This window comes from Chlorocebus sabaeus, chromosome 11 (genome assembly GCF_047675955.1).
Source record: "Chlorocebus sabaeus isolate Y175 chromosome 11, mChlSab1.0.hap1, whole genome shotgun sequence".
NCBI classification, from domain to species: Eukaryota; Metazoa; Chordata; class Mammalia; order Primates; family Cercopithecidae; genus Chlorocebus; species Chlorocebus sabaeus.
In genome coordinates this window covers 51,626,320-51,639,820 of record NC_132914.1, presented here as the reverse complement: position 1 = coordinate 51,639,820, position 13,501 = coordinate 51,626,320, and the positions used below count along the sequence as shown (strand labels likewise).

Genomic DNA, 13,501 nt, shown 5'->3' with positions numbered 1-13,501 from the left:
CTGGGGCAGCCTGAAGACTCAAAGGCTGCTAGGAGCCCCCAAACTAGGGGAATCCCTTGCCTGCCTCCCACCAGCTGGCCTGCCTCTCTGGAAACTTCCCCATTTCCCTGGGAGTCATAGAGAGGTTTGAATACTTCTCTCCAAGAGAAGAAATTTTTTCCCCCACAAAGGCATGGGGGATAGACAGACCAACAATTCAGCTAGAGAGACAAGAAACTCTATTCTCATTTTCTCCTCCAGCTTCCTTAGCAGTCAAAATAAATATGTTTGCATAAGAGAGAGGGGAAAATAAATGTGTGTGTGTATAAATACATGCAGGGTATTTAAGAGAGCCTAGGGGAAACAGACAGACACAGAGCCTACACTCATACAAGGTCACATATATCCCTCCCAGCAGATGACTGTGAGAATATAGAACTCTATATATATTTTGTTATGGGGACATAATGTTGTTTCCCTGTTTAGAAGTTTATAATATTTTAATAATCATAATAATTTCACAGTAAGAGAACCAAGAACCTGACCTTCTTTTGGCTTCTATTCCCCAGTATCTCTGAGAACAGGGGTATATCTCCTCAGTCTCCTTAACCCCTCCCCCATTTATCCCCCCCCCCCCCACTCCGCCCGCAGGCAGGCAAAGAAACCTCTTTTGAGAACTTTCTCCGTAGCAACCAGGGGCAGAATCGAAGAACCAGAGGGGGAAAGGACTAGAGGAACCTTTGCAAAGTTTCACAGGGCTCAGATTTTCCTCTACCCCATTTTCCTCCCCTCCTCCCCCTGGCATCAGCCAACAACCTTTCCACCAACATAGCAATGGTGGTCACGGGCAGCCTCTGTTCACCCGTACGTTTCCACATAGTGCAAAGACAGCCTGACAGTCACAGTCACAGAGACCGAGGCCTACGGGCCACAGACAACTAAACAGAGACCAGAGTCAGGTTTTTGCCCTGATGTTTCCCAGTTGCGTGTACGTGTGTGGGGGTTCTACTTGGACTTGATGGCTTTTCTCTAACCTACCAACACCCCAAACATGTCCTTCCCCTGGAGATGAAGCTATAGAAGGGGAAGGGGAAATGGCTGGGCTGGCACTCAGAGTTCCCCAACTCTTGGAACCTCCAGGTACCCTACTTTTCTAAGGGGAATCTCAAGCCCCAGTTGACTGGAGGTGGTAGGTGGGAGAGGCTAACCATTCTGGAGACCCTCTTCTCTTTCTGTCTCCTCTCTCTGCTAATGATTCTGCCCCACCCTGCTGCCCAACTGAGCTGGCCCGCCAGGTCACCTCTTACTCAAACTCCTGAATTTCCTTGGAATTGGCTGGACCCTCTTTGTCTGTCTCCATCAGCTGGGTCCAGGAGACAATAGCTGCAGGAAAAACTCCTCTCCCTTAGTCACAGGGATTGGGACAGGTTGAGGAGAGGACGGCATAAAGCAGGGTTCTCCAGACTTGTTCTGCAACCCCACTCACAGCTTGCCCTCCTTGGTCTGCACCCACTTTGCCCTATCTGGGAGGGGGCAGGGGGGCAGTCCCACTGGGAAGGTAGGAGTGGGAGAGGTGGGTTGGGGCCCTCGACGAAAACCGACTGATGTAACTCAGGCAGTTTCTTGTTGCCGAGTTCAAAACTCAATCCCAACAACATGAAACTACCTAAGCCACAGATCAGCTGAGCGAGCAGGGCGGGAGATTCAGCTTTGCATCTATCCGGAGGAGAAGGGAAGGGGGTTGGGGAAGGAAGAAATTCAGCCCCGTCCCCCTTTCCGCCCCCACAACCTCCCTAAGGACTAGAGAGTAGACTTTGGGTTGCTGGGTGGGTAGGGGGTCTGACTGCCTTCATTAGTTTCTGGTCTAAGCAAATCGCTCAGGAAAAATCTAGTGAAATGGGACCGCTGGCCACCAAATCCCGGCCCCACCCCCAGCACCGCAGTGGAGCTATTCTCTTGCATGTGTCCCTGGCCCTGGGGGAAGCTGGATCTTCCTTCCACTCTGGAGCTGGGTCCCCTGTCTTGTCCATCTGGCTCTCCTGCTCTTTTCTCCTAGACTCCTTCTGATCCTCTCCCTCTTAGCTCGGTTTAGGCTTCTCAGCGAATGTGGGTGGCTGAATCATAGCCCTGTGCTCTGGAGCCACTTCCAGTCAGGCCACTTGCCTGGCAAAACCCTACAGCCAGGGAGCACAGGGAACAAGAGGCTGGACGAGGCTCACACCCAAACCAGCGAAAAGCAGGAAAACCTAAGCTTCAAGCTTCAACCCGCTGTACTCCCCCTCCCCCACCAACAGACGACCAGACTGAGCAACACCTAGACCAGAGTGTCGACCTCGAGGAGACCCAAAGTGCCCAAAAACATAAAGAAGCCAAAAACCATCAATTTATCCCTTTAACCGTGGAACTCCCACGGCAATGGGCCGGGGAGGGGAGGAGAGGGAGCTCCCAGTCGCTGCCCTCCGCTGCCAGCGGCCACAAGGAAAGCCTGGATTCTCGGCAAGCACAGATGCCCTAAACACCTTCCTCCAGGCTCTGTCCGCTGGACGCCGGGCACCTGGGGACACCACTCGTCCCCACTCCACCGCCAAGAAAAGAACAAGAAACCGCTTCTCTTACCTTGTCGCTGCCTCCTCCTGCTGCTCCTGGCGTTTCTGTTAGCTGCTGTTGAGGTTGGGGGGGCTGAGCTCCTCATGCCCCTCCAGCGGTTAGGTTTATTCCTTTCCTTGGATGGGTGGGGGGCTCTTTGGGTGACCCCCAGCAGCAGTGGGGTGCGCCCAGCCCAGCACCCCAGGCAATCAGATCCGTCTGCTCCTCAAGATTGCAGTTTGCTCTCTGCCTCTTTCCCTCCTCCAGTCACCTTTAAATGCATCTTTTACTGCAGCACCACATTATATTTGCAGATCATAAAATCCACCTCTCGCGCGCACCAAGACCGTCCTGACATTACTGTTTTATGACCTTGACTTATTGTGGTCACCTGGATAATATTTAAATCAACGTTATGGTCTCTCACTTACATTAAACCCGCCAAGAGACGTTCTAGAAAGGCTCTAGGAGATGAGTCAAACACAAAACACACACATCCACACACTCAGCCTCTTCGGGGGAGGGGGTGTCGCTAAAAATCACTAAAAACAAAAAACCATCCGTTTGAGGATTATGATTCTGGAAATTTATTAGGATTTTTTTCTCCATTAAGGAAGCTACATGCAAAAGATACAACATACAGAACATCTTTAAATAACACAACTCCCAGACAGGGACAGGGCAATATTGGGGGGGGGGCATTCTGTTTTTGCTTTGCTATGTTCTATTTTTAATTTTTTTGTTCCTCTGGATGAAATTTCTGAGATGTTAATAGATGGGGGATGTGGGGGTGCTGGGAGGGGTGAGAGAAAAGCAGAAAGCAGTACAAATACGAGACTTCAAGCAGATTCTTAGAGCGACTGGGAGGTAAAGACACAGAGAGGGTTTGGTGGAGGCTCTGGGTGCTACGACAAACACATGAACACTAGCCGAACTTTCCAAAACGTCTATTAGTCTAAGGAGGAAATGCAGCAAGGAAGGAACGATTCTGCCTGTGCTCTGCGAGATTACAGACCCTCTCTGGTTAATTTTTTCCTCTTTTTCCCCTACAAGCGGGTGGATTCGATCTTAACTTTGCATGGAGAACAGAATGCTATGTGTGAGTGCGTGGGTGAGTGAGGGTTTGACACACACACCAGCCACACTCCCACCCCCATCTATGAGGGCACACACCACACCCCACACCCCGGCACCCCATTTCTCATGCTTTAAGTGTAAGCATCTTCGCAGCACGAACCATAGGTCCCTTGGAAGGAGAGTCTGAGGTCTTTGCCTTTTTTGCAGGCGCGTTGCATTTATACTCAGGGAGGGAAAAAAAAAATATATCACCAGGCACAAAGGGAGGAGGGGCGGGGAAAGGAAGGCGGGGGAAGGGAGGAGGAGAGGCCTCGCGCTCAGGTGAAATTAAAATTGGAGGTCAGTTCCCGGATCCGATTCTCTCGGTTCATTTTCTTGAGTTTCATTCTGCGATTTTGAAACCAGATTTTGACTTGTCTGTCTGTAAGGTTAATGGTCTTGCTAATCTCCAGGCGGCGCTCTCGCGTCAAATACATATTGAACAGAAATTCTTTCTCCAATTCCAGCGTCTGGTGTTTAGTATAGGGGCACCTCTTCTTCCTTCCGCTCTTTGCTGTCAGCCAATTTCCTGTGGTGTTTTCTGCCTTTATCTCCTCTGTTAAAAATAACATTATTTGCATAAGTATCCCTCGAAGTCGAAAACCCTCTCAGCGCTGCAGCCTTTGCCAGCCTGCTGTGGGGTGGCTGAGGGAGCATAGGGGAGCTGCTCTTGCCCTAGGGGCCTGGCCGGTGGGCTCCTCTTAGGCTCAGGGTTCTTACAATTTCTCTGGGGCTTAGACTTAGGGAGATAAAGGGAGGAAGTTCTTGCCTCCAAGCGTTTATTAAATTTAAATTACCCAAGTCCACCTTAATCTAAAAGATCCTGAGTACCCTCGCTTTCCCCCAGCTGGCTGACCCTGGCAGATTCCCTACATCTTGCCAGGTCCCCCCTTCTCTCTGTTCCATTCCAGCTCTGGAAAAATCCAACCAGAAGGAAAAGCATTTTCCAGGCCCCAGACCAGAGCAGAGTCCACCCACAGCCCAGAGAAATTCCCAGAGAGCTTTGACCTGTTTCAACTTGGTGGAGGGACTTTGTTCTAGGATCTGTGGCCAGAGGCCATTGCAGTGGTCCCTGCACTGGACCCCCAGCTCTTACCCCAACCTAAGCTGCCACAAAGTGACTCTGCTCCCTTAGGTCTCCCATTGCCATCTCTTCCTCTCTTAATCATTTTCCCCAGGTATGTGTAGCTGAGGCAGGGGAGCTTGTGAGAGCAGCAGAGGTCAGGGACAACAGAGCTGGGGTATCCTAAAGGGTCCTCAAACAACTTTCCTGGTCAAAGGACCTAAGCTCAAGGGAGAGACATATCCTGAGGAAATGCAGCCTCCTAGAAACCCCCTGCCCAATCTGTGCATACGTAGATGTATATGCCTGCAAGTACACATGTATACCTGCAGAGATACACACACCTATACATGTAAGTACACACACACAGATAAGTACATGTGACTATTTATGTAAGGAGATACTATAGAATACTGTGCATTTCCCATGATCTTATTGACAGCCTCTCTCCCTGACACCCATTTTTGCTGAAATGGACCAGCCCTGCTTCTCAAGCAGCAGAAGGGAACCTGGCCATCTTTTTAAGGGCAAAACACAGAGTCCAAAGACCTGAGAGGACACCCAGCAAAGGACTCTGCTCATGGCTCTGAGCTCTCTCTCCTCCCTATTCCAAATCAGACTGCCAGGTTCCTGGATCTTATCTTGATGGGGGTGGGGTGGGGCGGGGGCCTAAGAGGAACCAGAAAACACACAAAAAAGGCAAACTTGAGGCTACAGTCTAAAAAATCTGAATGTTTCAAATTTTCTCTCCTGTCTCTGCACCTGCAGCCTCTTGCCAGATTGTTTACAGGCTCTCCACATATAACTATGTCCTGTTTATTTTCTTACTGAGGTTGTTAGGTTTGGTGGGGCGGGGGGACAAGATAAATTATAAATGGGCAAGTTTAGCCAACAGCTCTCTTGCCTCTGGACTGGTGGAGACATCAAAATAGGAGGAGGGGAAAGAAGGACACAGACAGGGTACAGGGTAAGAGGGATTCCTTGGGGTGGGAGGGATTAGGTTGCTGTGGGGACAGCTAGAGAAAAAGGAGAGCCTATGGGAATGGGTGCAGGTCGAGTTAAGAGGTGAACTTGTTAACCTTGACTTTGCTTTTGGTGGGGCTAGAATGCAGCTTTTCCTGCCTCAAATCTCTCCCTAACCAAGCTCAGGGTCAGTAGAGAGGGTATAAGATTAAACCTTCACACTGCACACGTGCCACAGTAAAGGCTTTGAGGCTGTAGGCACCTCACTCTCCCCCTCATGAACACACCAGTGCTCATCTTCCAGTCAGTGTCTCTATGGGGATGATTTGCCAAGGCCACCTTTGCAGACCCAAGAGGATGAGGCTCTGCCCTTGCCCACCAAAAGAGTGCCCATGCATGTGTGAGTGGCATGTGTGAGTGTGCAAGAAGCATGCAATACGGATGTGTGTGAGTGTGGCACAGGTCGCCCGTAGGCATGCGTGTGCGTCGCGTCCATATACAAAGCACCAGGAGATCCAGGCCGCCTCTAGCCTGCTCCACTCTCAATATTTCATCTGCCTCTATACCCAATGAGCCCCTTATATTCTGTCACCATTAGCCGGTGTTGTGGGGAGCAGGTTTATTCTTCCCCGTTGGTTGGGCATTTTTCTGAGGCTCTTTGCTACAACTTTTCAGGAAAAGTCGTTCCCCTCAGCTTCCCTCCCCTGCTCCCGTTTCCTCCACATTCTTTCCCCAAGTATTAGAGACAGAGAAAGATCCTCAAGGCCTCCAGCTCCTACAGCAGAAATGAATCTTGAACTCTGAGCTTGAACTCTGGCTGGGCTTTCTCTCAAACCAAATTACAGTGAAATCCAACCAAAGCCACATTCCCTTTCAGGAGAAAACCTCTTGCCACGCACACAGAAATTTCCCAACCACTCATTTGTAAGCTGCTTTTGGAAACCAATGAAAAAAGATAATTTAACTAGAAAAAATGGAAAGGAAAAAATTAAAAGAGGAAACAGAAAACTTACAACATTCCAAATGCCCTGTTCCAACGCCATCCAAGCCAGGCATCTGGAGGAGGGAGGGCCGTGGCCGGCAGCCCTTCACCTCCACCTCTTCCGGCCCCAGCCTCGCTGCCCAAGGCCCCCGGCCGAGCAAAGCCGCAGGAGCCCAAGCCGCACGCACAGATCAGACCCACAAACAACAAATCGCGTTTCGCAGGAAACAATTTTCAACTGGGAAAACGCAGTAAAGAGAACCCCCATCTCCCCAGCTTCCCTAGTCCCTGGCCCAAGATCGCCATTTTAGGCTTTTTGCAAGCCCCGGACCTGAGCTGGGGGACATCAGCTCCCCAGGACACCAGCATTGAGAAAGCATACCACAGCCAGCACGCGCCTGGGAGCAGCCACCCGTCCGGGGCAGCACACTGCGCCTGCAGGCTGCCCGCGGTGCGCACCGCCCCCGCCTTAGCACCCATGGCCGGGGCCGGGCAGACACCTCCACGTCGCCGCTTACCTTCCCCAGCTAAGTGACGCGCCATCAGCCTGGAGCTCAGCAGACACTAGACGCAAGCCAGGGTCGTATTCCCGAAATGGTCTGGGGCCTCCTGGGCCCAACCCTCTCCCCTGCCCGCCTCCCCCGGCCGCGAAGACCAAGTGCCGGAACGTCCCAGTAGCGCCCGCGGCCCAGGCGGCCTTACCTTTCGCTTCGTTATCCGAGGTGTCTGGGCTGGAGTCAGCAGTTTTAGCCCTCTCCTTTTCGCTTTCCGAGGGGCTGCCTTTAGGGCCCGCCAGGCTCTGCTCCGTCTTGATCTCATTGGGGCTGGGGGTCTGGTTGTCGGACTTGGGGGTCTCAGGGAAACTCACTTTGCCGCCCAGCTGAGGCGATTCCAGATGTTCGGCGCGCGGGTTGAGACTGGCCCGCTGCTCGAAAGGGGCTTCGAAGTCGTTGGCCCCGGAACAGTGGGGCGTCTTGTCCAGCGCGGAGTAGCTCGGGCTGGCGCGGTAGTAGCTGGGCACGGGTACTTCGTGCTCCCCAAGGCAGGACTCCGGCAGGGGGTGGGAGTAGAGAGCTGCCTCGGGGCCACTTTTCGCCCGCTTCTCTGCGCTATACATGCAGCAGACATTCTCCTCCTTGACACTAGGTGGGTAGGAGCAGGAGGACAGCGGCCTGCCAACAGGTTGTTCCAGGCGATAGGCGGCTTTGGGGTCGCCCCAGGAGTCCAGCTGCGAGAGGTAGGACGGATAGGTGTTGAGGGCGAGGCTGGGACTGCCGCCCTCGTCCCTCTTGGAGAGCGAGGGCGCGAGCCCGCAGCCCCTCATCACCCCGCAGTTGAAGTCACTCCCAGACTGCATATACATGCCTGCGCTCCGGCTATAGCGCTCTCCTCCGCCGGGCGCAGCCAAGGGCTCCGTGTACGAGTTCGGAGTTACATTGCGAGGGCATGTCATTTTCAGAGAGAGGGGTTTTTAAGGAGCAATACTACAGCGGAGGAGCTGACATCTTTTTTTTCCCCCATCCGGGAGGGGGGGCGCGGTTGGAGGGGAGGGAGGAAAAAGAAGGGGAGGGGGGAAAATATCAGCTCCATAATTATCCGCGCATTCGGTTCTCACCATGTGACGGCTAGACCAATGGGATTTGAAAATGGCCTTGATGATTCAGACGGCCGTGACGTCAGTGGGGTCAAGTTGTCGGCAGGCGGAGCGCGCAGAGTGGAGTAACAGCGCCACCTAGCAGCTGCCTCGGGGTAGGGGCACCGGAGCCCTTCCCGGCGAACAAAGGAAGCGCCCCCCGGGCTGCAGGGGCGGTAGGGGGGTGGAGGGGGATGGGGGTGAGGGTTCTGGAAAGAGTGGGGTTTGTTTATCCAGTAACCAGCCTGTAACTCCTGGGGAGAAGGGGGCGGAGAGGGGCAAAATGCGGGAGAGAGGGAGAGAGCGAGGCTACCCGGGGCTCAAAACAGTCAAATTCAAATTAAAAGGTCGAGACACGAATCAGGTACTTCTCCCCACTCTTCATCTCCCCTTTTCATCTCCCCGGCCCCGGCTCCCGCTTCTTCCCTTGGGGATGGGAGTGGGGTGAGGTTTTTATTGTGGGGGGAGTGGGGGGATCTGATGAGCAGAGAAAGGCGAAAAAAAGTTAAGGAATCCCAAACAGGACTAAAGTTTCTGCTCTCCCGCCTCCTCTTTTCTCCGGACTTGGCCCTCGGGGCTGGAAGCTTGGGGGCCGCGGCGCTGGAGGTTGGTGGAGTTGCAAGTTCCCTGTGGGGGTTGACGGGGAATCTCCAGCCTCTAGGGTGGGCCAGGGAGGGGGGTCATGGTCACTTCATGGCTGCTCGGAAAAGGAGGTTCCGAATGGACGCGGCGTAGGAGAAAGAGGAAGCCAGAGACCAGAGGCACCCGATCCCCGACCCGAGAGCTGCGGCCTGGGCCTGGCAGGGTGGGCGGCTCCTGGGTCACCATCTCAGGGGCCCACAAGGCTTTGGCCTTGGAGCCGGTTCTGCTACTTTACTTCAGGCCCTGGCGGCCCTCGCTTTCCGTTTGACCTTGCCCCCACTAAAACAGGGAATATTCCGGGAAAGAAAGAGGGAACCTGCGGAGCCTCGGTCAGTTTGGAGGAGTCACGTATGACACGGGAACCAGCACACAAGACACAACAAAACCCGACCCAGAGAGGCGTCCTTTACAGAGCGCATGGGCTGGGAGCATGTTTGAAAGAAGACAGACCAGTATATTTTTGTGGTTGTTTTTAAATAAAAGGAAGAAATAAGGGGAACCGTATTTTTCAAATAGTTATTTCCGTTTTTCCATCGCCTTCTTCCAAAGCGAACTAAACTCTCCACTCCTTCCTCAGGAAACAGAATCTGGAGAACAACTTGTCTTTCTGGTCGCCCCACATTTTTCCCTGGACAGAGCCTGGGGTTCAGACTTTCCGAAGGGCTGGAGGTTGGCGGGGAAAGGACTGGAGTCCAGCGCCCTGGCGTGGAGGAGTGAGGAGGCTAGACCGCTTCTAGGGAGGCCCAAGCCCGCTGCGGCTAGAAGACCACAGAAAGAAATCCTCCGAATTTCCCCATCCAGGGGTGGAGAGAGAAGACGCAGGGGTTCCTGAACCTCCGGAAAACTAGAAGGAAATACGTAGTGTATGATTTGCTTGCATGACCGGCCAGGGGAGATTTGAAATGGTTTTGTGTTTTCATTTGCAGGGTCACCGTGGCCTCAGCATGGGGGTTATCCAGGGCAAGGTTAGGCTGTTTAGGCCCCAGACTTGGGACAGTCCGGGCAGCAGTCAATCCAGGGAGCCATTTGTCCCACCGCCCATCCCGCGGGAAACGGGCGAGACTTTATGGCCACTCTGTTTGTATTATCTGCATTAGTCTTTCCCCACCAGTTTGATCGAAACCGTTCCCTTTTACGAGGACCCAACGAAAATTTCCCGTCATATTTATCAGTCAGGGATAAAAATTTAGTATGGGAACTGATATTTCCTCATTTATGGGACGATGAAATTAAATACCAAAGCAATTGAGAATTATATGGCTTTGGGGGTTCCCTCCCCCCTCTTTCACATCTCCTTTATTTTCCTGCCTGGTGTGCTTTTCCCAGGAATTTAGCGTTCCAGTTCCCTACCCTTACCCCCCATTTTGGAGTCCGGTGCGTCCTTTTCCCCACGGCCAAGTGCCCCTTGGCCACCTTAGCCTTTTCTGTTTTTTCCTCTAGGTGTTAGTAGCTGGGGGCCAGGACAGCGCTACCCGAGCGTCTGCTCAGGCCAGGCCAGGCTGGGATCAGAGAAAGTTTTCCAGGGAAGAACCGCAAAGGGTTTGAGCACAGCTTGGGAGGGGGTGAAGCAGTCGGCAGCAAAGGGTGAAGGAGATAAACTTCAGACAAGCCGCAAGGCCTAGCCTGGGGAACCAGCAGACAGGGAGCAGAGTCATCGGCTTCAGGGGCCCCACCACCCAATCTCTTTCCAAGCCCACCTCTCACCTTAGCCAAGGGAGAGGACAAAGTCGCTCGCCGTCATTAATGAAAATAATACTCCGGGGAGGAGCCTCCCGCCTCGACTCCCGCCTCCTCACAAGAACGAATAGTGTTTAAAGTTGAAATAATTAGAAGTATGATAAACACGGCCCATTAATGAAAAAAGAAATCAAATTCATCAGCCTAAGTGGGACCCCCGGTGGGACAAATGTTTGCCTCTAATTACGCAAGATAAACGAAAACCCGGAGCTGTTAAACTCGAGCCCGCTCGGACGACGCAGACCTGAATAACTTGTTGGGTTTTCACAGACTTTGGGATTCTGCTTCAGTGGAGGTAAAAGGAAGGAAAAAGTGAGTGTTTGAGACTGGCGAAGGGAGCATTTGTGGGGGCCTGGGTCCCAGCCCTGCCCCCTTGGGCTCGGTCTTTCCTGAGGCCATGAGCAAAGGCTGTTTCCGTCCTATTGTCCAGGCCTGGCGTTCAAAGGCATGCGGGCCGCCACAGCCACCCCGCCTGCCGCCACTGCCAGGCACCTACCGCCCTGCCCCACAGGACCAAGACCCTTCAGCCTGTGCCCTTGGCAACTGGATTAGGATCCAGGGAAGGCCTGTGTTGCTAGAATCATCCACATATAGACTCTTATTAATCAATTTCCCCAACTTTCGGAGGGTGCCGAGAGACCTATGCCTATGCCTAAGTGTGGGGCTCCCCCTTCTTACCTCAACTTGGGAACATGAAAATCCAGGGGCTGCAGGCCACAGTGGGGCCAGGCTGTGCATACGACCTGACAAATCCCACCCAGGGCCAGTGCCCTGACCCCTTTCTCCCTTCCCGGGCACCCAGATCCTGGAAAGGCAGCAAGGACGGGGCTGGGCCTCCTTCTGCCTGTGGGGCTGTGAGCAGTGCAGAGGAGGAGGGTTCAGGAGCTCTGTGAATACTCTGGGAGGATCCAGCGGGTTCCACAGGGCAGCCCAAGGGCTGGGGCACTAGGGGTCCCCACGTGAAAGCAGAAGGAGGAAAATATGCTCAATGAACAAAAAAGGAACCTTGGTTGCTTTCCTGGCTGTAGCCCTCAACACACCCCAGAAGCACCCTGGTTTCTCCAGCAAAAATTATCCGAGTTTCCCCAAGAGGTTAAGAAAGTCAACTGGGAAATTCTGAAGATGAAGTGAGAAAGGAAGAATGTCTTTCCCTTTTGGGTTAAATAATAAAATAAAAATAAAATATGTGTATTGAAATCTTTCTAAGCAAAGAGAAAACAGAATCACACCAGAGATTGCAGGTTTTTTCCTCTTGCTTTGGAGGCTGAGATAAATCCTTCTCTTCCCAAAACTTAAAGAAAAGATTTGCTTTTCTTCTTCACTAGCACCAGGCTCTGCCCCAGCTGAATTGGAAGCAGGGAAATTCCAGGCAAAATTCAGAATGCCCAGAGACCCAGAAAAGAAAAAGATTTTCAAACAGGTACTAGAGGAAGGTAGGAGGCTGAGGACGCTTAGCGGGGCCTCTGGTCTACTCTGGACCTCACAGCCCCCGGGATAGCTCGGCCAGCAGAATCTGTCACATCTTGACATTGTACACACTTGCACACAGATGCTATGGAGTTCAGCATCTATACACGTGTCTAACTTGCACTTAAATATGTGTACACAGCCACAAATATTCACTTTTACCCAAAGTGCTGTCTGAGATCTCCGAATCCCGAATTTTGATAACCCGTACCAGTCTGACTGCTTCCTGGCCCTGCCGAAGCTGGCCAGTTATTTAATTTTGTCCCCTGAATTGAAACCAGACCGAAGACACCTCGGAGAGAAGCTTTGTGGGGAGGAAACGGGTGGGAGAATGTCTTAGGCAGGCCCTGCTCCCCACTTTAGTGGTTTGCTTCTCAGTTGCCCCCAGTAAGTCAGGTTTCCAGCTAGAGTCGGGGCTGTGGTTAGGCTGGCTTGCTCCGGAGAAAAACACCGATCCTTTCTTACCGGTTAAATTCCTTTTCAAAGATCTCTGTTTGCCTTCCTTTCCTTTCTTTTCTATTTTTCTTTTTTTTCTTTTCTTCTCTTCTTTCTTTCCTTCTTGTTTCATCCTTCTCTTTTCCTTTATTTGCTTCTTTCTGGTTTCCTTTTTCTTCCTTTCTGCCTGTAATATATTCTTTTCTTCTTTTTCCAATCCTTTCTCTTTCTTAATTGTCTTCCTTATTTCTCCCATTTCCTCATTTCCTTCTTTCTTTATTATACAATTCATTCTTTGCTCTTTTCTCTCTCCAATTATTTCCTTCCCCCTGACTTTCTTTCCTAGGCTTTCTTATTTTTCTCTGGTGTGCTGGGCTTAGTGAGGGGGACAGCACCAGGCTCAGTCGCATACCTCCCTAGCCCAGCTGCTAAGGCTTGGAGTTGACCTTCTCCCGCCCACAGCCTTAGCTCAGCTCCTCCTCACAAGGCGAAGTGTAGGGCTGCCAGCCGCCAGCAGCCAGGCCTCAGCAGTCGCCATTAGAGGGAGGAAAAATCGGATTCTGGGGCACATCCACACTAATGCTGATGGCTTCTTCAAGTGTCAGGATTCAGGGGTCATGTATTTTCACTTCCATCACCCCAAAGGAGGCTTGTCTACCAGGCCTGCCTTTGGAGAAGTTGTCCCATCTTTGTCCTGACCTCCGGAGTTGAAACATTAAAATGGCCCAAAGTTGAGCCCAGTTGGTGCTCCCAAGGCTGGAGTCAGGGGAAATGAGCGAATGGGATTCTGTCAGTCCCAGGATGAGGGGCAGGTCCAGGGGTCATCCGTGGGCAAGGCCATCTCCCACATGGCCGCCTTTGTTCTCTGCTCCTGGACTGCAGCCCTGCTGGCCCTCTG

At 52.4% G+C, this 13,501-nt stretch overlaps 2 protein-coding genes across 3 annotated transcripts in view; both read right to left on the bottom strand.

Moving 5' to 3' along the window:
• HOXC4 (homeobox C4) overlaps positions 1–3,016 on the bottom strand; it is a 65,999-nt gene extending 62,983 nt beyond the window's left edge. The window contains exon 1 of the mRNA XM_073020830.1: positions 2,596–3,016. The gene's annotated coding sequence lies outside the window, so the exon portion shown is untranslated. The remainder of the gene's footprint in view (positions 1–2,595) is intronic.
• Positions 3,017–3,128: 112 nt separating this feature from the next.
• HOXC10 (homeobox C10) lies at positions 3,129–11,964 on the bottom strand. Of its 2 annotated transcripts, XM_073020829.1 has the most exons (3): positions 11,380–11,964; positions 7,392–7,917; positions 3,129–4,237 (listed from the first exon to the last, which is right to left on the bottom strand). In XM_073020829.1, the coding sequence occupies exons 1-3, from the start codon at positions 11,437–11,439 to the stop codon at positions 3,960–3,962; spliced, it is 864 nt and encodes a 287-aa protein (XP_072876930.1). In that variant the 5' UTR covers positions 11,440–11,964; the 3' UTR covers positions 3,129–3,959. The 2 variants fall into 2 exon arrangements, with proteins under 2 accessions (XP_072876930.1, XP_008001678.1); XM_008003487.3 differs by lacking the exon at positions 11,380–11,964 and having other exon boundaries at positions 7,392–8,273.
• Positions 11,965–13,501: the final 1,537 nt, after the last annotated feature.

Excerpts from the sequence above, each read along its gene's own strand:
- HOXC10 (XM_008003487.3), bottom strand. The coding sequence starts at position 8,142 with ATGACATGCCCTCGCAATGTAACTCCGAACTCGTACACGGAGCCCTTG. Across the intron at positions 4,238-7,391 it reads CTCGGATAACGAAGCGAAAG|AGGAGATAAAGGCAGAAAAC; the intron begins GTAAGGCCGCCT and ends TATTTTTAACAG.